This window comes from Pleurodeles waltl, chromosome 7, assembly GCF_031143425.1.
Source record: "Pleurodeles waltl isolate 20211129_DDA chromosome 7, aPleWal1.hap1.20221129, whole genome shotgun sequence".
Lineage (NCBI taxonomy): Eukaryota > Metazoa > Chordata > Amphibia > Caudata > Salamandridae > Pleurodeles > Pleurodeles waltl.
The window spans coordinates 184,948,747-184,975,892 of record NC_090446.1 but is presented as its reverse complement, the minus strand read 5'-3'; the positions used below and the strand labels follow the sequence as shown (position 1 = coordinate 184,975,892).

Genomic DNA, 27,146 nt, shown 5'->3' with positions numbered 1-27,146 from the left:
ACGTCACACTATGGTCATCATTGATGATTTCTCAAAGTATTCTGAGGTTGAGATTATTCCTGTCCTCACGGCAGAGGTTGTAATTTCAGGATTAGAGAAAGCTATGGCCACTCATGGTTTTATTGCAGAAATTAAGACTGACAATGGGCCGCTTTTCAGAGCAAGGAATTGGCTGAATACCTAAGGATCACTGGCACCCGTCATCGCCGGGTTACCCCTCGGTGGCCTCAAGCCAACGGGGAGGTGGAACGGTTCATGCGGACTTTGAATAAGGTGATACGAATTGTGGTGGCCGGCGTCCAGTCTGTTGAATATGCCATTTTTTTGTTCTTACGGAATTATCGACAAACGCCTCATTCTACCACCAATCTCGCTCCGAGTCATGTTGTCTTTGGGCGGGCGTCTGTTGATGCTATTCCTCATCATCCTTCTTGGGTTCCTCCTGAGTTGGCCCGAGATGTGGTTCAGGAGAAAAGGCGGATGTCGAATGCACAAGTCAGCTGTGCTCTGCGAGCCACAGTGTCAGACCTGATAGGGGGTGATTGTGTGTTACTCAAGCAGACCCTTCCTGGTAGTAAGTTTTGTACGCCTTATTCTACGGTTCCCTGGAGAATTGTTCAATGGAATGGGTCTGCTGTGGTTGCCCACCGGGGTACCGATATCGTAACCCGCAATGTGTTGTTTTTCAAGAGGTTTCATGACGCGGGACCCTCTCGAGCTGAAAGTGTTGATGATGCTGATGGAGGTAGCCCGGTATTCGAAGGACCTGGAGCGAGTGTATCACTGCGTGATCCTGTGAGTCACCCTGACGGTCGTGTTGAGCCTGTCCCGTTTGAACCAGTGACTGGTGGTTCAGCCACTGAGGTGGCGTCTCAGAGGTCCGGATCTGCCAGATATGGTTTGCGGGGCAATCCCTGTCCTTCTACTCGTCTCCGTGATCATTTGTGTGATTATTGACTTATTAGTCTGTTTGGCATTTTTGTTGTTTTTGCATATTTTTGGAGGTATGTAGTGTCACTGGCCAGTGGCGTAACTGGCCAGCCGACACTGAAGTGTTGAAGAGGGGTGTTCCGGGGTTGTGTAACACCCCGTGTCAAATCCCCGGATGTTTCCGAGGGATTTCACCTCGTTCTTGGGTGTTGTTGGTTTGCTCCGTGGCCTCCGGCCCGGAGCTATAAATAAAGAGGAGGCGTGGCTGGGGGCATGCTGGCACAGATACGCGAGACGAAGCCCCGTGTGAAAGGGCTCGTCTCGGAACAGGCCTCACCCAGCCACGCCGACCGGTAAGAAAATATACTGAGTCGCGTGTTTACTTTAATTACCAGCGCGCGACGCGCTATGTGTGTTAAGCCCTTTTCAGGGCTTTAAACACAACAGTTACATCTCTGGTGTCACCTACTTCATTCTAAAGGATCCCTTCTACTGAGCTGGGATCACATCAATACAACGAATGCTGCCTGTGACCTGTCAGTGAGATCTGGCACCAAGTGCACAGAATTGACAGCCTGAAAAGGTGGTAAAATACCCCATGCCTCGCTCTGTATAAGGTGGAAAGGTGGGAACCAATAATAATGGCTTTGAATTTGTCTGGTATTGTCATTTGTCATGATATTGTCATACTTAAATCAGGACTGCAAACTAGCCAATGCATCTTCTACTCTCGAGTTAAGAAACATTTACTGAATATTCACTTTCTGCAATGCTGTTTTAATTTATGAGTAATGTTTGTAAAACATTTACTTTCTGTGAAAAACGTTTCAAAATATGTCTGAGACAACACACCCGTATGTGTGCCTGCTCTGGGTTCATTTACATTTTGGCAACATTATGTGTTACAGCAAATCACTGTTTACATTTCATTTTTGGATTTTGGCATAATGAAGCTTTATTGCCACAAGGCAGAATGCGGTGCAGTCTGTCTATCCTGAAATGGACAGCGCAGCAGGAAGCAGCGGTGGATGTTTCCAAAAACACCTTCCTTTCCAGAAGATATGCTGATATTGGCAAAGAGGTGCTTCCACTGCAACACATGGCTGGTGATACATCCTTCCTATACAATAGAGGATGCATGAATCCACTTTCTGCTAATCGATTTTACAATCTCGCGCGCCAACCAGGTTGTCAAAGATGTGGCACATGAACATGAGTCACTAGTACACTGCAGTTAGTGATGCACCTTGATGGTGCTCTGTTCTTTCCCTCTTGCCTGAGTCCCTGTGCTGTCTCCCTTGCGGCCTAGGCAGGCTCCTCTCTTGTGAAGGGGTAGCTGCAGATCTGGGCTTCCCTGACAGCCACCGGTCCCTCCTTTGATCCTTAACCATGGGACCATCTGAGAATTCCGCAAGACTTTGGTGTTACGTCCTTACAGCTCTCGCCTGGTAGTAGTCCAGGTCCTTAAAGTCGACGAGTTTAGATATTGAACTGCTTCGGTAGTGTCTGATATTGTGTTTATTTACTCGTTCATTCATTTGTTTAAGAAGACTGTGCAGTGCCATTATACCCCCTTCCGGACCATCCCTCTCAGATGAGAACCAAAATGACAGTTACTTAATACTGTGATGGTCTCCACTCTCAGGTGATCCTGAACCTTGCAACTTTAAACATCCTTAAAATTAGCGAAATGTGACATCTAAGCACGAGAAGGAAAAGTTCGGAACAAAAATCCACAAATAAAGATACTAATAAGTGCATAAATAAATAGTAAGCCAAATTGCACAAGCACTAGAAGTAACAGCAGTTGGAATGGACAAGCACAAAATTACAACAGAATACAATACTGTGATGTCTGAGGTCATTTCTACCTCTAAAATATAATCAGTAACAATTTCTACAGCATAATTTCGAAATGCAGTAAATTTGATCAATGCCAACACGTTGCCTATATTTGATTTTGAAAAGTGCTTCAAATTCATTGTCTAACAAATATGAACCTCTCTAAATTACTGCACTGTATTCTTTGCTTTTTGAGGGACAACTACTGGACACATAGGCAAGAATATATGGTCAATTATTTTTATCAATTTCTGAAACCTTGCGAATTTAATTGTTATCTACAGAAATTATTGAAGGTTAAAATTATTGAATGAACATGTTTACCAGCCAAAATTATTCAACACAAGATATCACTGAACAAGAGGACTCGCCCTGGGTTTACACGGGCTATTAAATATACGCATAATATGCAATTTTAATGAGAAGGATGAACCATTATCAAAATCAGAAATAAATGGCAGTGGTGCCCTGGTGAGAAAGCAGGCAACAAAAAGTGGACAAGGAAACGGAAACAGATGGCCGCATTTACAGGTGACCTAGAATCGGGCCAAATAGAAGCAGAGGGCACAGCAGGCAGTGGTGCCCGCAGAGATCAAGATGCAAAGCAAATACAAGACTGTGGTGCTGAATTATATTGAGAAAGCAAATTAAAACAATTGATGAGCTAATGCATCTAAATAATCAAAATTGTCAGGCCTCTTGAACTAGGTGATAATTACGAATGTTCAGAAGACAAGAACGTTTTTAAAATCTATTTATTAAACATATCTACAAACATCAGTACATTTATATAATAATTAAAGAAAAAACGAAAATTACATCTACGATAATGTGTATATTCATACAATGCATAGCGCATCCTTGTCTTCTGTACTGTGAAATACTACAAAACATTGAATTGTTAAACTGCGTCACATTAATATCTTTTGTGCGAACTATATAGGGTACCCGAATTACCTACGGCTAAGATGGAGAGATAACAAGACACCCGTACTGGTGAATGGGGGGAAGGATTTGTTATCCGATACAATAGTCTATAGATAGGTTGGCATGTTGGGGAATATAGTGCACCCGAAACAGGACAGCACGAAATGGGTTTTTCGTTAACTGATAGGGCGTATGTTATGTAATGTCAAAGCGTCCAATGTGTGTGAACCCATCAGTGCCAAATGGTTGAGGTACAGAATGTATCTACCGTGACATAATGCAATCATTAGGTAGGGAAGCTTGGAAAATATGATAGCCCGTAATGTGTATCAAGATTCAAGGTGGATATATATCGCTTTTAGCTTCTATGCCAATAATAAAGGCATCCCACATCTCAGCACCTTCCCAAATCAGTCCTTTGCGCTGTAACTGTCGTAATGATTGAGCTTCAGCATGAGAGCACTGTAATAAATCGCGCAGCCAAGTAGTGTGTTCTGGGGCATGTGGAGCCTTCCAATGTGTGGCTATCAGGCGTTTAAACACTATGAAGGCTAGATCAATGAATTTATGTAGGTGTTTGTTGCCTTTGGAACGACGGAGCAAGCCCAACAAACAAGACTCTGGGGTTAAATTCAGAGTGTGGTCAGTGATGCCTGCTAAAGTATCAGTGATACGCCGCCAAGCCATATTCAAAGGGGGGCAGCTCCACACCATATGGTAAAAGTCTGCCGCTGGCAGCGCACATCTAGGACACATCGGATCTGAACTGGGATATATCCTTTTAATGCGAGACGGGGATAAGTAAGAGTGATGTATGTAGTTGAATTGAGTGTAGCGAAGTCTGGTATTGTGGGAAATATCTTTTACCAATGATAGTGCAGAGGACCATGCACTTAGGATAATGGAGAAGGAAGTGCCGTATCCCAACGGCCCTTAGCATGAGATAATTCAGGGCAGGCTTCAACCAACCGTAATTTGTATAGCCTTAATATAGTGCCTTTAGTGTTACCAGCTGTAAGGATCATAGTAAGTAGTAGCGACTCCTGCGGCTCCATAGTACCCCCCTTCCATATATTGACAAGCAGGTGCTTAATTGCACAATATGTTAAGAAAGCCCCTCTTCTGGTTCCTGCCGATTCCATAAGTTCTCCGAAAGATCTTAGTGTGGAGTCCGAGTAGTATTCACCCGTATTCAACAGTCCTATGCCGCTCATATCATGATGTTCCGCTATTATTTTGGCCCAGGTAATTGTGACAGCAGGATAAAAGGAGAATATGGAATCAGGGTGTTTCTACCATGGATGTATCTTTGCCAGCACGATCTGGCAACGTCAAGTAGAATGGGCCCAGGTTGTGGGCGACTAGTGCTATCCAGCAGCCAGGTAAGTATCGAGCACGGAGCCAGCGCGCCTATTAATATGTTACGCTCTGCTGATGGGGCCTCACCGAGCCAAACAGCCGGCCATTGTAATTGGGCAACAGCATAGTATAATTCAAGATTAGCCATGCCCAGTCCACCCTCACCTTGTGGATATTGTGTTATGGACAATGCCACTCTGTGTCTGTCCCTTTCCCAGAGTAGGTCTGTCAGCAGCGAGTGCAGGGATTTGAAGAACGATCGTGGCAAGATTATCGGGAGCGCCGTAAAATAGTATATGAATCTCAGGTGAATAAGCATTTTGTCTATGGCTACTCACCCCATAGGTGACAGATGGAGTGATACCCAGAAAGGTAGGGAGCCACGGGTTGAACGTAGAATCCTATCTATATTGCATTCCCTGAGATCGTCTATTGAGTGATATATCTGCACCCCTAAATACTTGAAGGTGGAGTAGCAGCATGGCAATTGATAAACTGGTAGGGCCGCTCGATTTTCCGAAGGTATAAGGGAGAGAGGGTAAATACATGATTTGGACACGTTGGTACGGAGGCCAGAGATGGATGCAAAAGTATTGAGTATCGTCATCAACCCGGTCATCGAGGTAGCATGATCACGCAGATAAATTAGGGCATCATCTGCATATAAGGAGATGATGTGGTATGCATCCTGTTCCGGGATGCCCCATATCCGCGCCTGCATGTGTAATTTGACAGCCAGTGGCTCCATAGCTATTGCAAATAATAGAGGGGATAGCGGGCAGCCCTGTCTAGTTACTCTTCATATTGGGGAGGAGGCAGAGAAGACCTGTCCAGTTTTGACACGGTTTTGATCCACCTGATATATCCTGGGTCAAATCCCATCGCAGCGAGAGTGTTGATGAGATATTCCCAACTTAGCGTATCAAACGCTTTTTCTATGTTTAGCAACAGGGCTACAGCCTCCTCACGATTACCATTATGTATTATACGAAGTAGTCTTCTAATATTTAAAAAAGTACTCCTTCCGGGTATAAATCCCGATTGGTCTGTATGGATCAACCCTGACAGGATGGGGAGAAGTCTATTTGCTAAGATCTTACCCAGTAGTTTACAATCTGAATTGAGTAAAGAGAGAGGGCGGTATGAACGGACATCTAGTAGGTCGCGGCCAGGTTTGGGAAGTATAACTATTGGGTCTTCGCACATTGAATCCGGTAGTTGAACCCTATCATATGCTTCATTGTACACCTGGAGTAATGGTTGTAGAAGATACGGTGCTAGTGAGGTTAGATATTCTACTGGCAGCCCGTCCGAGCCAGGTGTCTTACTGCGTGCCATCTGTGATAATGACAGATGGAGTTCCTCTATACTGATTGGGCCCTCCATTGCGTCCGCCTGTTCTGTCAGCAGGCGGTTCTGAGGGGTGGACATCAAGAAGTCAGTCATTTGTATTTTTGGCGAGGGAGTAGGGGGGTGAATATAGAGACCGGTAGTATGCATAGAAGGCTTCATTAATTTCCACTTGGGAGTTGATTATATTCCCAGAAGGCAGACGGATCACTACAATAGGTGAGGGCTGTGAAGGCAGATGCACCAGCCAAGACAGCAGACAGCCTGATTTATCTCCCTCGGGCATTCTGACGTGTCATGAAGTGTCTTTAGTCATGTTTACCCAATCTATTATCTGCCTCTCTATGACCAGCACTCAGCGCTTTCAATTCTTCCAGTGGTACCTCTCCCCTAGACACTGCCACCTCTGTCTCGAGCAATTTAATCTCCAGTCCTTCCACCTCTTTGAGCAATAGCCTCTTTACTCCCACAGAGGCTGCCAAACAGTGGCCTCGCACCACCGCCTTATGGGCATCCCATTCGGTAGCACGATAGGGCGTTGTGTTATTATTCAAGGAGAAATAAGTGGTTAAGCACTGAGTGAGGTCTGTGCAAAAGGGGGGTCTGCGAGTGCCTCCGTCTGGAGGCGCCATGTGGGGATACATGTGTGTGGACGCCCCCAGTCCAGTATCAACCGTAGCGGACTATGAGCCGATATGGTACGAGCCAGATAGTCTGAGGCATACACCCTATGAATCACAGCTGATGATGTAAGGAGCATGTCTATTCTAGTGTGTAGGTGATGTACGGGGAATAAAAGGAGTATTCGCGTTATGTCGGGTGTCCTGATCTCCAAACGTCTCTTAAGCCATTCCTCATTCCCATACTGCTAATTCACGCAAGATTCAGTTACTCAGGGAGGTCGGGAGTTGGGGAAATGAACGATCCATGTGAATGTCTAAGACACAATTGAAGTCTCCTCCCCATATGCTATCTGTTGCTGGGTCGCGGAATGTCCCCGTACACAATGTATGTAGGAAACCGCTTTGATTATTGTTGTGAGCATACAGTGCCACCAGTGACAGGGGTAAACCATCCAGTCTGCCCTCCATCACAACGTATCTACCATCCGGGTCGGTCTGTGTGCGATCACTCACATATGGTACTCCCGGAGCTATCCAAATCGCCACCCCGCGAGCAAAGGGCAAGGATGTGGTCCCACACAGCTGTCCCTTCCACCTTGCATGTGTTTTTTCTAGCATAGTATCTAATAGGTGCGTTTCCTGCAGCATGGCAAGATGTATTTGGTGTCTCCTAAGATATGCGTATACTCGCTGTTGCCTGCGTGGAGTCACCATCCCCCTTACATTCCAAGTCAACACATTATATTGCGGGCGAGTTTTCTTCTCAATGTGGTCATAAGAATATGTAGAAATTGAGTGAACTAAAGCCACACATGGTCCCCACAACCGCCGTTCCCGAAAGATACCTGACGCCAACAGCCAATTATATGTTTGCCTCCATAATCTCAGCATCTGTATGTGGCCTCGTAGGTAAGATGTAGTATGTGACGCTAATAGAATAAACCTAAATAAACATCTAGAAAGAAACCCTTCGAAAAAATAGAAAAAAACAGAACTGCAAATAACAATACCAAACAACAATATTATAAGTGCCCCAGCAGAATGAGATCCGCTAACTGGCATCGAGTAGAACAGGTCCATATGGAACTGGGCGTGTATGATGTAAATGGGAGCTAAGAGTTCAAGCTCCCTGCATACGAATGGTCACTCTCGGCCCACCGCCCAGACCCCTAACGGGAATGTCCTAGAGGAAAAAAGTTATGTAGAAGATCTCACGCAACCACTAGTTTGAGAAACACATTCATACATAAGCGAAACATAGGACTTGGTAGCGTGGAGTGGCATAGTACTTGCAAGCGGCAAGGTAGGGGGAACATTTCAGATATCATCAGCTGAGCGTGGAGTGAGAAGCGGACCCAACGGGGAATCCGTGGAGTCAGAGGGGCTATCCGGCTCTAGTTCAACATCTGCTTGGGTGGACGTCGCCGTCGGAGGATCAGTCACAAATCTTGACGTGGCCTGTAATAGTTTAGAGCGTTCCTCAATCAATTGTTCGGGTGTGGGTTTAACCCCTTGTCGCTTACGTTGCCTACGCTTTACCTTTGGAGAAGACCAGCCTTCCTTGTGTTTCCTGTAATTGTGGGTCTAGCTAGGCCCTTGGCATGCAGCCAGGTCCAGGCATCCTCCTGTGAAGTAAAAATGTGCACTTGAGAGTCGTCCTGCACTCGGAGCTTGGCAAGGAACAGCAGCACAAATTTGACATTATGTCCACAAAGGCGCTCCTTAACGCGATAGAAAGAGCTGCATTTACCATGGACCTATACGGTAAAGTCAGGATAGGCTGTAATCGTTGCATTTTCGTATTGTACAGGGTACATTTTGCGAAATAACTGCAATAAGAGGCCCCTGTCATGATAGTTAAGTACCCTAGCTATAAAGGGGTGCGGTTGTGCTCCTGGTGGGTGCCTACCTGGTACTCTATGTGCACGTTCAATTGAAAAGAACTTAGGGACCTTGTCACCGTCTCCGTGAGCCACCTCTCTAAAAACAACTGAGCACTAGGGCCTTCAACACGTTCTGGGAAGCCCACCAGGCGGATATTATTACGTCACGATCTCCCTTCCGCGTCCTCCGCTCTACGCTTTAGGCTAATTACCTCTGTTGTCAAATGTAGTATCTTCTCTTGTAGAATTTTTACCGCCAGAGGTAGCTTAGCCAGGTCGTTTTCCACCTCTGCAACTCGGTCCGACAGTATATGCTGATCAGCATGGAGTAAATGGACGTCTACCACTACTGTGCCAATCTTTGCCTCCAAAGCGGTCTTGGTGTCGAGAATTGCCTGCAGTACCTTTTCAAACTGCGATGTATTGGTGTGTAGAGTAGTTTGCATTTTCTGCAATGCTTGATAAGTCGCACTTTGTTCATCTGCAGGGGGAGCAGGTGAATCCATAGTGTTTGTGGGCCCTCTCACGGTCTTGGGTTTGCCCATTTAAACTCTATGCCAACAGGGAGTATCGTCAGGGGTTGGGCATTCAGTGAGAACCTACACAGTTGCAGACTCCAAGAGTACCGATCAATAGAGAGACCCAGTTGTATACAGTTTAGTTGGTCTGAGCTATTTTGTTGAGGCCGTAGTTTCACACAACACCAACTCCGCCACAGAGTACGGGTATGGCTGTGGTTCAATGCTGTCTGTTTGTGGGTCAGGCATTGTAGAGTCCAAAGGCCTCCCGGCCCTTTGTTAAGCCTTGATGAGCCCCCCAAAGGCACGCAGCCACGCTGTGTCCAAGTTTACCACAGAGCACACATAGGTCCACTAACAGTTCCACTCTCTGCACCAAGCCGTCCCACGACTCCGTACAGGATGGGGAGCGACACAGCACAGTCTCCAGCAGAGGAAATAGTGTGTTGATAGCAGCTCGATGTGTGCCGCCGATCAAGGCTATCCAAGGGAGAGCCTACTCGCGCGAACGCCCAAAACAGTGTCCGGTTCAGTTAGGCCAGGGCCTGAGTCTTGCCTTCGCGTATCCCCCTCAACGCAGCACAACACGGCAATGCCACATTTGCTGTGCGCTTGTAGCGCCCTCACTGCCTTTCCCAGGCGGGTCATTCCAGGCACGTAGTACAAGCTGCTTGCACCCTCAGGGTGGAGCACGTACTCAGCTGCCTCCGCCCGTGAGCACCGCAGCCGCCGGAGCCGGGGGCCGCCAACAACTCCGGGGCTGCCGTGGGCATTCAGGGGGCCTGCTTTCCACCAGCAGCTCCAGGGGGCCTACCGGATGCTTCACACGTCCCCTTTGGTGGAGCAGCACCTGCACACCAGGTAGACAATTGTCCGATCCAGTCGGCCATTAACTTATTGTAGAGCGGGCTGCGGGTCGAGCCGCGCTGCCGAAGCAGCTCCCGCTCGGTTCAGTCCACGGGATCACTAGCGGCAGTATCTGAGCTCGATCGGAGCAGAGCTTGGGTTCCATCCACCCTCAGCAGGGTAGCGCCGACCGGTACCACCACTCGCTAGCCCCACCAGCGGTGTCGGTCTCACCCTCTGAGGGCGGCGCTCCTCCCGGTCGGAAGCTGCATCACGTCTGCCTCAGGACAGGCCACAGGCTGCGGAGACTGCTCCCCTCGGGCTCTCAAACAGCAGCACAGAAACTTTCAGATCAGCCCGATGTGGTCACAAGCACAGGGGAGAACGGCACTCACCCGATAGAAGGTTGGGAAGCGTTGGTTGCAGGATTATTAATACTGCCGGGAGAGGAGCTGCAGTTTATGCTGCCACTCTGGTCGCCATCTTGGCCACATCCCCCAGAAGACAAGAACTTAGAAATAGTTTCCTAATGTGTACTTAGAAGCATAGATGTGTAGCGTATATTTCAGAAGCAAAACAATGGATATGCAAAGTAGCATAGATCAAACACATAGCAAATAGATCCAAAAAGATCTACTCTAACACCAGTGTTTGTTTTCTTCTGAACTCTTTGGCTTCCAATTCCCCAATTAGAGCCAAGACATATTTTTGACGCTGATTATGTATAATAAAGAGTAGGAGACGAACAGATCGGAGAAGGGTTCAGAATATCAGGAAAGTAGTTTATTCAGTATAAACAGCCCATCCAACAGAAGTGCTGGTCAGCACATCATCTTCTCTCTGCCACTCAGCTCCAACTGACCACAGCCCTCTGATATCACACCCAATCTTCTCTAGATTTTCCCCGTCTCTCATATTGGCACACTGACCCCCATCCAACCCCCAAAAGAAAGGCCATTGGTGTGGAAAGTCCTTTGTGAATGCTAGTATTGGTGCAAGGATTACCAGCCCTAGCGGAATGTTCCATTTAAACTGACACAGAGGCACTAATAATTGGACTTCTATGAACACTAACTAGCCAGGTGTCACACCTTACAACGTCGTCCTGAAGGCAGAGAGTTCGGAAACCAGGCTTTGGGAGTCACAATTCCAGCTTCACTGAGCGAAGGCTTCCATTTCTTCTTTCCCTTCATCCAGGCACATGGAACCTTCCCACGACAAGATCTCTACCACTTCATTAAAGTCGTCTAATTCAATGTATTTTGTGCTATTAGGATAATTTCCTTATTATATATTGGCAATCTAAAGTAAAGTATTAACTTGATCAACAAGTTATTAATCATTTCAAACTGATCACAAGAATAATGATATTTAGCTTGTCAGAGCTTTGACAAAATGTGGCGGAACTTGAGAACCTGATAGTGTGCAGTAGACAAAGTGTTTCTCCATGTATTTGAACTTTGTATTTGATCTATGGTGTTTTCTCAAACTTTGTAGAGATGTGTGGCTGTAATTTGTCAGAGACGGTCAGTGACATTGTCTGTCCAAGTACTGTGTCGTAAAAGTGGTCTCCTTCAGGGGACTAATGAAGGAGCTTTATATTAGTTACAAATTCAAGATCAAACTCATAATATTGTCAAACGTCTATACCTGGGGTGCCAGTGATCAAGGCGTATGTGGCCTGTTAACATCCTAATTGCATTGAGATAAATGAGGCCACTTACATATACGTCATTTATGCACACTTATTATTCCTAGTGGGGTCATGAAGTGGTTCTATTTGCAGCTGGGTTATAGATGCCCTTCGTAGTTCATAGTTGAAATAATTATTTTTGTGGTTTGGACTATCTGGAACCTGTTGGATGAGGTGTGTGAGGATTGAGCATATTGTGACCAGTTGTAGTCTGGAATATTGAGCATTGGAATGTTGTGATACCTTAAAATGGGATCCAAAATATCTAGGATCAAAATATCCAAAGGTAAGCACATATAAAGAAGTATAGATGTACTATTCATTACTTCACATACATGTACTTTGAAAATACATATGTATATGTATTGTTAAGGTGAACAAATGTGTAGTTAGGCAATTTTATCCTTGATAATTTGGCTATGAGATTAAGCAATAATGATATTACCAATCTGTAATTCAGAACCCAGTCCATCATGAATACATAGTACGGCGATTCTCGCTATTGAAGCGCAGAAGTCCAGATGCTGCAGAGAAGGTAAATTTAGATTTAGCATGCATGCAAGAGCTTACTGTCTCCTTGGTGGGTTGAATGAAGCATAGATACTGCCACTGATGTCTATCATGTTTATCAGTAGGTCCATTATGGTATATGGCAGTCATGCAGAATGGTCATAAGAGCAAACCTATTGATTGTTGATCCCTGAAAACTAATTACATGGAGTCTTCCTAGGAGCAATAGAGGAGCAACCTATTTGAGACACTGTTCAACCATGAGGAAGCATGAGAATGAGTTTTCACATGAGTGACAGAGGAGCAACCCATAGGAGAAACTGGTAAACCACCAATAAGCATTAGATTGGGTCGACCCAAGAATGTTAGAGAAGCAACAGAGGAACAAGCCATTGGAGACACTGTCAGGCCACCTAGGAATAGTGTATGGAGGTCTAATGAAAAGTAACAAAGGAGCAATAGACTGGAGGCAATGTTGGACAACTGAGGAGTAGTTATAGAAGTCTACCCAGAAATTATAGACGATGAACCCTTTGCAGATACCGTCAAACCACTGAGGACCATTATATGGTGCTTACACAGGAATGACAGAGGACAATTTAGAAGCTACATTCATCCCTTCTCACAGGAAGCCTAAATAGCGCTTCCTGATGAAAAATCCTGAACCAATTTCCACTGGCATTACAAGGGTTCCAGAGGCCATATGCAAGTAAGTATATTTTCCTCTTCCGAGTTGATAGTAATACCCAGACACTAACTAGGGTGAATTGGCCCCCATACCTTGAGACCAGGTACCTCCGCACTTATGCACTATTGATTGTCACATCCCTGACTAAATTATTTTTAATTTTAGTGCTTTTTGTCATAGTGCTGCTAAACCTCACAAGGCTGACAGATCAGTGTACAATATATGTTCTTTATCCAAAGTTGTAGACTGTAGGAGCGATATTTAAAAACGTAAATAATTGTTGCACCCCGTGAGCATATACATGGAAACGCTGTAGTGGCCTATAAGTAGTAGCAGGAGAAACTACAGCACAATGGAGTGATGTCAGCTCAAAACTAAAGCGTGTTGGTATACATATTAAACAAGTCCGATACAATATTGCGCAGATACCGAACCAAACACATTTGGACACCTTGTGCCATGTCTTAATCTGCATCTTCCATAAGCATATGCATGCCTGAACCTTTTTGGATTGAGATCATCTGTTTTCACTCCAAGATCTCCTAGCTCTTGCTCTCTGTGCAGGACAAATATTCTTGGTGCTGGCAGTAGGTGTCATAGTCATGTTAGTACAAGATCAGGTCCCCTGTGACACCACAGTTGTATGTCAGAATATTGTAATGAGAAATATTGTCTGGCATAAATATCATTGCCTATATATATTGCTATATCAGGGGCCTCATTTTGAGTTTGGCGGGCGGCAGAGGCTGCCCGCAAAACTCTTTAGGATGGAAAACCGCCACTCCGGTTTTCCGCCCGCTGGCCCTATTACGAGTTTCCTTCTGGACCAGCTGGAAAGAGGCCACAACACTGACGCCGGCTTGTTACTGAGCCGGTGACAAGGATGCGGTGCGTCGGGTGCAACACCACACGTTGTGCTTTTCACTGCCCATAATTTGTGCAGTGAAAAACTCAATGGGGCTGTCCATTGGGGTCCCTTCACTGCCCATGCCAAATGCCCTGCATGGTGGTGGAACTGCCATGCGAAAGCCAGCAGAGAGGGGAGTTGTAATCCCCAGGGCAGCGCTGCTTGCAGTGCTACCCTGATGGATTAAGGCTGGCGGCACTGCCAGGCTGTCGACTGGCGGCAACCTGGTGGTGCCGGCGGTCGGACCATGGCAGCTCCGCTAGGGTCATTATGTGGAGGCTGGACCGCTGCTTTAACGACAGTCTGACCTCCACAGCGGTCTTGGCAGTCTCCTTACCAGCAGCGTCGTAATCAGGGCCCGGTTGTAGATATTCTACTATTAACTCCAATGGGCAACATTTAGTGAAGAACAACAATCAATGATATTCTAGTCTCACGCCACCATCCCATGCATTGCCATCTGCTTGACAGATGGCTGGTAAAGCAATTCTATGGTGCTATCTTAGGACGATAATACGAATATGTATAACTATCATAAACATAACACGTCCATCGCAGAGTTTATGTGTGTAATTACTCCTGGTTATGTGTAGTGGATATTAGATGTGTGTGTCTCCAATAAATGATGTCAGCTCGCTACATTCAAGTTCCCCCCTGGGTGCAGTTGAACTTTTGCCTCCTCTCTTCTCATCATCTAATCGTTTTGTCTGGAGAAACATTGCAGGACGTGTACTGAGTTTCTCTGTGTTAAGTCGTTGCCAGGGGGAATGGTCTCTTCCTAAACACAAGTGATCGCTTTCTGTCTCGTATTTTCACGATTCCTTTTTCTGTTTTCACTCTGTATTCACTCTGTGGGTATTGTTGAGGAGTGTGCTAAGTTACATTAGACTGTTTGAGTGCAGCACGTTATCCGGCTCTGTTTTTTGTTGGTGGAGAGCTGTTGAAGCAACCAACATTGTACTTTCCAATGTCTCTCTAATTGTAGAGTTAGGACAATGTATGATCTAGCTGAGGTATATCTTGCTGAGCGGCAATAGCTTTATCTTTCTCCTTGACATTGTACTCCAATTCTTTTATTTCAAAAACGTTTATGACTTGGTACTTAAAACCACATTTCTTGTAAACCATGATATTCCTCTCTGGGCTTGACTGTCGCACAATCAACCTCTGTCTGTGATGTAGAATTCAGCCTTCGCTCACCGAATACATACCTTTTATTATGTGTGTCACTCTTCCTTGGAAGCATTTCTTGTTTTTGAGAACATCTGTTTCAAAGAGGGGTGAGGTGTGATTCTGAACCTAAGCCTTGATTGGATTACACAGCCTGTCTCCATGTTGTGAGGAGCTCCATTTTTTTCTGTGGGGGTATTCTTGTTCCTGCACCCTCTTTTTTGCATCATTAACAGGATTGTCCCATACTCCTGTACCGAACCTTGTTGTTTTATCCCATTCCTCACCCACACCATCCATGCCTCACCTACCAATCTTTTGTCCTCCTGAGATAGGCAGGCAGAAATACCTGACGGAGCGGGAGCAGCAAAATAGGAGATTTTATTCCACCTCGCAGAGGATATTTGTTTGTTCAACGGGACAGACAGGAATAAGGATGGTCCACAGATGGTGCTACATGGTGTATGGCTGCATACTATGGTATATGGGGCATAGGCTTTTTCCCCTCTGCACCCTCAACTTCCACCATTTTTCTCATCTGGCTTTCTTCTGCTTTGTCTGTTACTTTATATATTCACCTCTTTGCCACAGGCTCCTACGCTTATATCTCGTGTTAGCCAAGACTGTCTTTTAAAAAAACTCTGGGGTATATTTACAAGCCCCATAGCCCCGCTGGAGCGTCACTTTTTGTGACACTTCGGTGGCACTGTGCATTATGCATATTTACAAGGCGGTGCTAAGCCACTTTTTGTGGCTTAATGCCGCCTTGTAAATATGGCCCCTCAATGCAGTTTTCTGCTGCAGAGGGGCATACAATGGGTGTTGCTGTGGGCGTTCCACCACAACACCCATTGGCTTTGACGCTGCCCCAGATTTACAATAATTTTTAAATCTGCGGCAGCACCAAAAACTAATGCCACCCCAGTTGTGGCATTAGCACGGCACAATGAGCAGAAATGCTTTCATTTCTCCTAATTTTTGCCTTTACTATGTCTGCTGCATTCTGCAGCAGACATAGAAAGAGCAAAACCACCTTGAATGTTTTTGTGCAGGAAAGTGTCCCTTCCTGCACATAAACAATCATTAAATAATGAATATTTGGTACTTCTATGCATTCTGCAGCACACATAGAAGTGCTAGATCTTCATTGTAGATTGTTTATGTGCAGGAAGAGCCTTCCTGCACATAAACAATCCTTCCCTTCAATGCAGACACCCTTGCACTATGGTGCAAGGATGCCTGCGTTGGCAGCTAAATTTAGCACTGGTGATAGGGGAAACACAGTGTTGCACCTTTTTTTGTAAATACTGTGCATCCTTGCATTTCAGAACTGACTCAGTGCAGCACTGCCAATTTTGGCACAGCACAGCACAGTTACATGACAGTTAATTGTAAATATGCCTCTATGTACTGTAGGAGTTACTTACAGGGGCTTTTAATCAGCCCTCTTCATCCATTGGTCAGCTATGTTGAACACATTTTACCCTGCACAGCATACAGCATGGGGCACTGGGTCAGGTTACTTCAGTAATTGGCTTATCTGACAGTTAGTGACAGTATTCAGCTCTTGCATAATGTGCACATCCACCCAATAAGTAGTCCCCTTCTGTGTCAGAGACCACTGGTGCAATGGGTGCTTTTACAGGAAAAATAGCTACATTTTGCCTTTTAGACTTGCTTGTTTTCATACAATGCCTGTCTCCATACAAAAAAACATTCACAAACAAAATGAGCTTTGACAAAGTCAGAAGGTCGTCAGCCAATGCCAGATCTCTTGGCCAATACTTATTTTTCTAGTGCCATCTGCAAAATAAACCAATTAATGTAAAATGTAAATGCTATGTTAGACCAAATTAGAGAAAAATGGTAGCACTGCTTGGAGTTTAAGGGGAGACGTGTTTGTGTGGTCACATCTATTTCCCACCTACCAAAATCAGGAGAGAGGGGCATTTTTCTTCCCAGCGTGACTTTGTATAGGATGTGACGACTTGACAAAACTTGAAAGTCTAAACAACCAGAACAATGAAAAGAAAAATGCATTTCCCACTGAAACGAAAACACACGAAGTGCATTTTTGCATTTTAATGAACTTTCTTGCAAAGAATTGGAACGCCCTCTTCCTAAAGCCCATCATTCATGCTTCAAGAGTTCAAAATGGAGGAGGTAATGAAAAAAATCCTGAGAGGCTGCATATAGTAATGATGGAGCCTGGGGCCCTACCTTTTCCTCTGGGGTCCGATGAATCTTTTCTTCTCAGTTCAGAGAGTTGAGGAGATCATTTTACTTAATCATTCAAACTTAATTACAGTGCAACTGAATTGTCACACATGAAACCTCAGAGTACGATTAAAGTTTCAATGGGCTTTATTATAGACTCAAAGCCAAAGTTACATATGTGAGTCTCAAAACCATAGTGTAGAGATACAAAATCACCAATGGAGAGTTAAGGCATCACACAATATTAAATCGAAGCAACATATAAATAAACAAGACTTCAATAGGAACAATGCAGAAAATCAAGAAAATTACTTGATGTCTGGATTCCAAGATTAAGTTCTCTTGCCTGACCACTTAATCCAGCTCCTAAACTATTCTTATACTAAAGGAATATATGAGGAAGGTTAGCAAACAGAATTTCAGTAGAAGATTCTGTTCAAGAAAGGTGGGGGGGCAAAAAGCCACATCTGAAAGTATGAGGTCTGTACCTCAGAAAGGTCCACTCTGAGCAAGGGCCAAAGAGAGTCTGAATTCCTCGCCAACTCAACTATATTTGAAATCTTGGTTCTCCAGGTGTGATGAAATCATGACGAAGCTCTCATTTGAAAACCAAAACTGTACAACAGTTCCAATTACTTAACAATTCAGTCTTTCAAAGCCTTCGACTCCTGTCATTGATGCACCCTCACATTCAGAAATCTCAAAGCTATAGCTGTTAATGCCAGGATACTCCTTTCATCCGGTAGCATTTTCACAGACCCCCTTATCTCTTGTGTACAACAAGCTCCTTGTTAATTTCAGCACCTGCAGCTTTGGAGAAACAAGCTTCACGTTGAAGATTAAACATGCAGAGAAGAATGTGGCATTCTCTCCGACCAACAAAAATAAGAACTAATTTACTTTAAATCAAATTAATTTCAAGTGTCTAACTTATTGAGTACAAAATGATTATAAGGAATAGCATTTCTAAAATACGATAACATTGACATTCTTGCAAATGAGTACGAATGCAAATATATGAACGTCATCTTCTTATTGTGCACCTTTACTAATATACTTCAGTGCACCACATTTAGCAATTCACTTTGCACATTACAAAAGGGAAAAAAATAACCACCCCTTCTTCACTTTTTAGGAAGTATATTGGTACAGCCAGGCTATGCTCCTTCAGTAATTTTCCTTATTCTACTCAAGAATTGGCATAAATTAAGCTCTCATCCTCAGTCTCAGTTTGCTGTGGAAGAGATCAAAGAGGGTGAAGATTTGGAGGCTGCACTGTCTGTACTAATAAAACAAAACACAGTATAGTGTATTTGGTGATCTGTGTTACTAGAATACAGTTTTATGCCTCAATGAGAGGTGTTTAATCCTGCAAATCTGAAAAAAATGGCAGATGTCCCCTCTACCCAAATCTCACATCTTTCACCACATTTATATTGTGGGAAATAGCGATTATTTTAACATTGGAGTTGCTGCTGGCTCCACTGTGAAGATGACCCTATTGGCAGATGTGAATCTGGTGGAAATTTTGCATATTTAGTGTGAGCCCCCCATGGTCTGGGACATGACCTTCACAGACCTTTACTGGAAAAGTGCCCAGATGTTCCTATGCTCTGGGACAAATCTCTGGGCACGAGCAGGCCATTAGTGTTGTTTTTTCTAAAGTCAGACTCCTAGTTAAGAGGTCTATCTTAAGGAAAAAACTAAAGTGTAGCCTGGTACACCATTACATGGCAGATCTGCTGTCACAGTGTTTTAGGTCTCATTCAAGACAACACATGCATGTATCTTGTGAGATCTTTTGTTATCTTACAGGGGTCCCGGAGGCAGCACATTACTTACCATTGGGTGGCTTCTTGTCACTCTCATTTGCTTGCTTCTTATATATTAGGTTTCAGAGGCTTCCTTTACCTTCACATGTTTGTTCCTCCACTGGAGCCTTGGCACATTATTTGTGTCTTTCCACTGCTAATTTTCCAGGTGTTACTTTTTTATTTTTTTAAGCACTCCACAACAGAACAAGTGTTTTTAGCCTGACTCCCTCATTTACTTCTCACCCGTATGTTTTCGTCCCAGACCCCTAACACCCTCCATTTCTGTATTCTCTCCATCCAAACTCAACCCACTATTGTCCGTATGCTTTCCACATCCTCACCCACCCTCAGTGGTCTGTCTTCTTGCCTTCAGCTCCGGCCTTTGACCATCTGTTGTCCTGCTTGCCCACTGCCCATCCTGCACATCGTCCTTTGTCAGTGTGGTTGCCCATGCCGCTACAGCCCACTCCGTTGTCTGTGTTTGTGCCCACAGCTCCTCCAATCGACCCTCTGTTTTCTGTGAGCTTGCCCATCCCATCCACTCTCCGTAGTCCACCTACCTACCCCAGGCCCTCCTGACCACTGTTTGTTGTTTGTGTGCTCCCTGTCCCCTCTCAAGTGCCCTCTCTTTGCCTGTCCTTCTCTCCTATTCTATCCCATCCATGTTGATTCAGGGCAGCACATGACTGCAAAAGAGCACCAAATGCATCAAATACTGACCACTGCCTCCTCTTAGACTTGGCTTCCTCCTCGAGCTTTGTGTGTGTGCCTCTGCCATGGAGAATGGACCAAGTACAGCTTCCTGTCAGCAGCCAGTGTCCTTCCACTAGTTGAAGGCTCCTGCAACTACTCTTTTTTTTTACTTTTTTGCATGCAACTTTATAAAGTGCAAAGTCTGCACTGCCTATTCCTCCCCCCCTGCAATATGGCCTAAAAGAAAAAAGGGCTATGACGGTGAACATGTCATAATGCTTTTTTTTATGCTAAGCCACTGTGCAGCATGTAAAAAAAAACATTGACGAAGCCAATAGATCTTGCATATGCGAAAACTATTGGCTTTGCCAATGCTTGTTTGCAGCTGCTGTTCAACATGAGCACAAAACATAGCCAAAGCTAAAAGCTCTCATGAGTGTGACATATTGGCTTTGCCAATGCTTTTTTTTTTTAAAACCCAAAGCAACTTCAGCCATGATGGAAGGAATATTTTTGGGTTAAATGATCCTTAAATGTGACCCTGTTAAAGAGATACCATTTAACACTGTGTACTCAGATCATCTCCCAATCAGAAGGAAGAGGTGGTGATAGGAGCAGGTAATGCGAGTTCCCACTAAAGTACATTAAATATATGAGAACATTTAACCTCTGTCTGCAACAGGAAGATCATTTTAACTCCATGGAGCTGACGTCATCATGCAATCTAGTGTTTAATCCTGTTCTGGCAGAGTTCGTATTGCCCTCTGCGGCATGGAATGATCACTAGCCTTATAAGTACAAGTAAATTATAATTCATTTTCTCACCACACTGAAACAGGTGCGTCTCCGCTCCTAATAAAAACTTTCCTCCCTGCCTCTTCTTCAGATGCAGTCAGTCTAACACATCCGAGAGTGGTGATGTCTCTCTCACTTAGAGGCAAATTTAAAAGCCCCTAATACCTCCTTGCGCCACAATAGCGTCATTTTTTATGCTAATGTGGCCCAACTAGGCTAAAATCACCACACCAAATTTACAAAGTAGCGCAATGCATTCATTGTGCCACTATATAATCCTTTGTGCTACATTATGCCTGTGGCAGGCATAATGTATGCAAAGGGGCGTTCCCCAGTTAAGGGGGCTGAAAAAATGTCGCAAAGAAATCTAAAGGATTTCTTTGCGTCATTTTTTCGGAACTTTTAACACCTGCTCAAAGCAGGCGTTAAAAGGAGAAACAACATTGTTTACAAGGGGCCTCCATGGGTTTTCAATCAATCAATCAATCAAGAATTTGTAAAGCGCACTACTCACCCGTGAGGGTTTGCAGGATCAGCGTCAACATTTTTTTGAACTAATCCTGCAACGCTCCGAACTACTGGCAAAAAACTGCATGCTATTTCCCTAACCACTGCCATGGTGCGCTGTACTTAAAATACGGCGCACACATGGTGGCGTTAGGGGGGTGCAAAGGGTTGCAAAGGGGTGCAAGAAAAGTGGCGCTGCAGTGTGTGCAGTCATTTTCATTCAATTAGGCCCTCACTTTCTTAGAGGATTTATCTATCTCTATCTTATTTATTTATCTATCGCTCTCATTTTCACTCCCTATATCTCTCTCCTCCCCAAACTCTTTTTTACGGTCTCCAAACATTGTGGCCCGCCCCGCCTCTGCTTTAGCAACAGTCTTGCTACCGCCCTCCTTGCTAGCCTTGTCTTTCTCAATCTTATTCTGGTGCAGAATCACCACCTCTTTTTCTTTCTTATCTTTCGCGTTGCCTCTCTTTGTCTCTCTCCTTTCTCATTCTTCCTGTCTTTCTCCCTCTCTCTGTTAATCTGTCTCAAAATATCCGTCCTGGTACTGACCCTCCATATCTCTGCTTTTATTGCACGCTCAGACTCTGCTTGTATTGAAGACGCATTCTCCATTCCAGTGTTTTTCTCTCTCTCCTTCTCTCCTGCCTTTCTCTATTTCTCTCTCTCTCTCTCTCTCATCTTCCATCCCGCATCCTGACGCCGACGCTTCTCACTTCTCATTGAGTTTCTACCTGCTGATGGGCCTAGTACCATTTCCTACAGACACCATTACACTCCATTGCCCCCACCAGTTTACGCTTTCTGCCCACTCCTCACAGGAAGTGGAGCGGTTTATTGCAGTTTGGGAGGGGAGAGGTCTATTTAAAGGATAATTCTCAGTTGCATTGCATAGAAGAAGTACTTTACATGTGTGCATATTACTGAAATGGAAGGAGCTTTGATATGGTTGAGCTTTCGTCAGTGTTAACATCTCTTGTCTTCCTTTTAGTTTCCCTGGAATGCTGACCCAGACCCCTGTCTTTCAAACTGATGTAGCCCTTGGCAAGACGTGACTGGCAGCTGTGATTGACAAGGGCCTCCCGCCTTATCCTGGAACGGATGAGTGCCTGACACCGAATGGAGATGCGGAGTCTTGCGGATCGCGCTGCTGTGAGAAGCATCCGATGCTTCATGAATTCACTGTCAATGGTTACAGCACCTGAACACGGCATTTCTGATGACATCGTCCTGTACGTTTAGGAGGTCTTTTAGTTGGTCTCATTCTCAATGCACCTTGGTAGCCAAGTAAATTCGAGATGGCACATGAATCGGAAGAATTTCCCCAATACTTGGAATGACATCCCTTTTCATACTTCATATTATAGGTCAACAGGAAGGGAAGGCTGCTAGAAATTACACCCAGAAAAAAATGGTGTGAATACTTTGGAGGTCGCAGGGACTAACCTTACTGCAGAAAACCATGATGCAACTTCTTTCTACAGCTACTGGGATAATTAGGAAAGATGAATTTTAAGGTAATGGTTTCTTGGGGTTCTAGTGGGATGGACTGACAGCAAGGTACACACATACAGACAAGCACATAGAATTCATGTTCATTGGGTAAAAGTCCAGACCTGTAATGTGAGTATATCAGCCTGCTTTCTGCCATTTCCCTACAAGAAACCTTGGCACCCTGAAACCTTGAGCTAAGAGGCGGGTGGTCGGTGTAATCACGGAACACCTTATTCCTGATGGGGATGGTGTGGGCACCACAGAGAACATATCCAGGACACCGGAAATGAATTCTCCTTCCTTAATGGAAGTTTCAGACTCCAGACTCTTTTTTACTGGTGAAAGTTAAAAAATGCAGAGGGTTGGAAAAAAGAGGGGAGTTGGATGTGAGCAAGTGGAGGTCAGAGATAGATGGAGTAGGGGAATTCGATATTATGTCCAGTCATTCTTTGCAACCCAAAGGATATAAGTAGTACGTGGAAGGAACTACAAAGTAAGATTAATTGCTCTAAGACAGTGCCTAAACAGTGTTTGCTTCACTCACCATTAAACGTGACACGCTGAGAATATCAACGCCTGGCTGGAAAACAATACACGAGGACGCACTTCAGACAATTCTTGATGGAAATTCTGTTTTTAATAAAGTCACATTACAGGTTTGAGCAGCCTCTTTAGTTACTTTGAATGGATATAAACTCTCCAGGCATCAACCTTTGTGTAAAACATTCTTCCTTGATTGATGGTATTTCTGGTGACTTAGAAGTTAATAGAAGCAGGATATATTTTCAACAATGATTGGATCAATGTCATGAATTAACAGTGAAGTCTCCATGGATATTGGGGAGCAGTCCTTCTACCTACAGTGAGATACAACGAGCCACAATATTCCTCTTTGAGGTAGTGAACAAACAAGGCCCTTAGTTTCCGTGGTTAACTTGATTGGAGTGTCACCATTGAATTCAGGGTGACTCAAAGAGATGGACCTACCCTGAGCTCGGTGAAAACACAAAGGACATTTTTGTGGAACTGGAGAGACCAATTTATACAAAAAGGTGACTCTGTTATCAAGTTTGATCCTGCTTGACCTGTGAGACATAGACAGTTTGCACATGAATGGCTTCCACATTGACCATCACACTCTGATGCCTGTGTCCATTATGCAACATCTTGTAAGCGCATCACTCCAGTGCTTGGCAATGATGGCTTTCCAGGGCTATTTATTCACCATGCTGCTGCTGGTCTGTGCCCTAAAGCATTCTGGGACACTCTCTATGGACACAGATCAATCTTTGGAGTCTAGAATGCCATCTACTGGCGGACGTGTAAAACGGGGCTGGGTGTGGAACCAGTTTTTTGTTGTTGAAGAGTATACTGGTACGGAGCCACTCTATGTGGGAAAGGTGAGCACATTTGTTTTGTTCCATCATCTGCTTTGTCGAACTCTCATTACCCAGTTTCTACCATTCTTTAATCACCATTTGATGTAACTCTTTGAATTGTTCATAAACCAAATTCTCCATGTGAATTCTATGTTTTAAAAGGTGCGCCTAAGTAGTGTTTTGCAAGTAAAAAATATGAGAATGACTTGGTGTACCAATGTTTGAGTGGGTATCATAGGAATCTTGCATTATTGATATATTGGGGATTTTCATAAGATCTTCTGTTCATGGTGTTCTGTGGGCATTAGCTTGGTATTCAGTTAGTTATTTGGTATGGGTCTTGTTCACCACTTGAATTTGCTCATGGTGGGGATACTGGTAAAATATTTACATTTACTGAGTGGGCTGAAATGTTGATAATGTCTTTCACTTGGTTTATCCTTCGGTAATATTGAAAGTTTACTGTGATCTGAAAATGCATTGAATCTCTTCTGTGGCAATACATATAACTACATAAGCACTCCCTATTAAAACATGATGCAAGCCAGATAGCATAACATATAGCTTAACATAGAGTGTGTAAAATTTGCATAGTTCGATTTTGAGTAATTGACACATTGGGAAAATTATGTGAAATTATGCATATTTATACGAAATGAAAAATCCATTATTTAGTGCAATATCTTCTTTGCGACACAAGAACACATTTCATGATGAAATGTAGTGAGAAAAAATATATTTGCAACAAACAACAGTTGCTCAAGTTCTGGTTGTTCACTCTGTTTCAGTGTTACACTATAATTTTGAAGCAAACACAAGCTTGTTTACATAGGGTGTCATAATGGCATAGTTGAGGAATTTTGTGTAAAAGGAATTTCGTGAAATTCACGAAGTTACGCAAATTATGCCAGCATATTTTAAATTTCCCCCAGGCCTAAATAGTATCCCCCCAGAGTTTACTATCATCAGCTTTGTGTAGGTCTTTGTCACTTTTTCAAGCATAGCGTGTGAGTTGGGTATTGTTTACGTTTTGCGTGGGTAGGTCATGCCATGAACAGCATATTTAAAGTACTCTATTAATAGTGGTAGAGCGGATATTTTAAGTATTTCCCACGGTCTTGGTATGTGGGTATTATTTAAATTCCTTGTTAACAGCCTGGTGAGAGTATTGTTAAGCGTTCTTATCAACAATCCGTTGTGGACCATGTAGTTTTCCAATTAACAGTTTGGGAATGTCATTAATACAGTTTTCAGTTTGCACTCTACGGAGAGATTCACTTTATAAATGTCTAAGTATCTCAGCAAATTCACGATTGATGAATGTTTGATGGAACAACGCATTCGGGAACCTCTCATGCCTTAACAACGCAGTCGGAACAACAACTGTGTTGTTTCCACACATGCCTTTACAAAGCATGTCTGTACAGCGATTTTTCATTGTAAAAGCATATCTAGTAAAGACATGTGTAGGAACGGCATGTGTGGTTATATCATGCCAGCCCCCCACCTGCCCTAAGGCCCAAAAGTACCCCACCCCTAATATTCAAACTACCCTGACCCCCCACCCTGCCTAAAAACAAAACTACCCCAACCCCTCACCCATCTTAAAAAAAAAACTACCCCCACCCCACCCCTAAAAATAAAACTACCCCCACCTCTATCAACAAAAGGACCCCAATCTCCCACTCCTAAAAACAAAACTATCCTGCCCCCCCCACCCCACCCCTAAAAACAAAACTACCCTGGCCCCCCCACCATGCCCCTAAAAATGAAACTACCCTGACCCCCCCCCACCCATCCCTAAAAACTGAACTACCCGGGCAACCACTCACGGACCCTGAGCCATAAAACCTTCCCGACCCCCCCACCCACCCTATAAACAACCGACCCCCTCACCAGTACTAAAAACAAAACTACCCCAACCCTAAAAACAAAACTACCCCAACTCCCACCCTTCCCTAAAAACAAAACTGCCCGACCCTCCACACGCCCTTAAAAATAAAACTACTCTGAACCCCCCCACCAGCCCTAGAAACTAAAATACCCCAACACCAACCCTAAAAACAAAACTTCCCCAACCTCCATATGCCCTGAAAAACATAACTACCCCAATCCCCGGCCCCTAAAAACAAAATTACTCAGACCCCTTAACCAGAATAACTGAACTATGCCGACACCCCCACCCACCCTGAGCCCTAAAACCTTCCCGACCCCCCACCAGCCCTAAAAACAACTCACCCCCCCACCCTCCCTAAAACCAAAACTAGCCTGACCTCCCCACACTTCCCCTAAAAACAAAACTACCATGCCCCCCACCTGCCCCTAAAAAACAAAACTACCCTGACCCCCAACCACCATCCTGAACAACTGAACTACCCTAACACCCCTTACCCACCCTGAGCCCTAAAACTTTCCTTGACCCCCATCCTAAAAACAAAACTACCCGACCCCCCCAACCCTGCAACTAAAAGCAAAACTACCCTGACCCCTCACCCCTGCCCCTAAAAGCAAAACTACCCTGACCCCCCACTGGCCCTAAAAGCAAAATTTACTCGAACCCCTAACCTGCCCCTGAAAAAATAGCCCAACCCCCCAACCCAAGACCATAATCCACCCAACTCTAAAAATTACCCCCAGCCCTGGCCCGCCGCACTTACTTGACTGCACTCTCTCCCAATCCACCCCCCAAAAAAACACCCCTGTACCCCCTAAAAAAATAGCCCAGCCTCCAACCCCAAGCCCTTTATCCACCCCACCCTTAAAAACTACCCCCAAACCTGTGCGACCCCCACCCTCAGCCCTACCCTTAAAAAAAAATCCCAAACACCCTCCCACTCCGCCCCTAAAAAAAAGAATTGCTCAACTCCCCTACCTAAGTCCTTTATACACCCCCACCCCTAAAAACTACCCCCAACCCTGCCCCATCCCCACTTGCCTAACCGGGTACTCTCCCAATCCACTTTGCCTTTTTTCTGCTTTAACTATGCATATGCATAG

At 44.5% G+C, this 27,146-nt stretch overlaps 1 protein-coding gene across 2 annotated transcripts in view; it reads left to right on the top strand.

The window, feature by feature from the left end:
- Positions 1–27,146, top strand: part of CDH22 (cadherin 22) — a 1,297,615-nt gene that overhangs the window by 307,737 nt on the left and 962,732 nt on the right. For both annotated transcript variants that reach the window (XM_069243533.1, XM_069243534.1), the window contains one exon: positions 22,268–24,170. In XM_069243533.1, coding sequence (XP_069099634.1) covers positions 23,880–24,170 — 291 coding nt within the window. In that variant the 5' untranslated portion in view covers positions 22,268–23,879. The remainder of the gene's footprint in view (positions 1–22,267; positions 24,171–27,146) is intronic.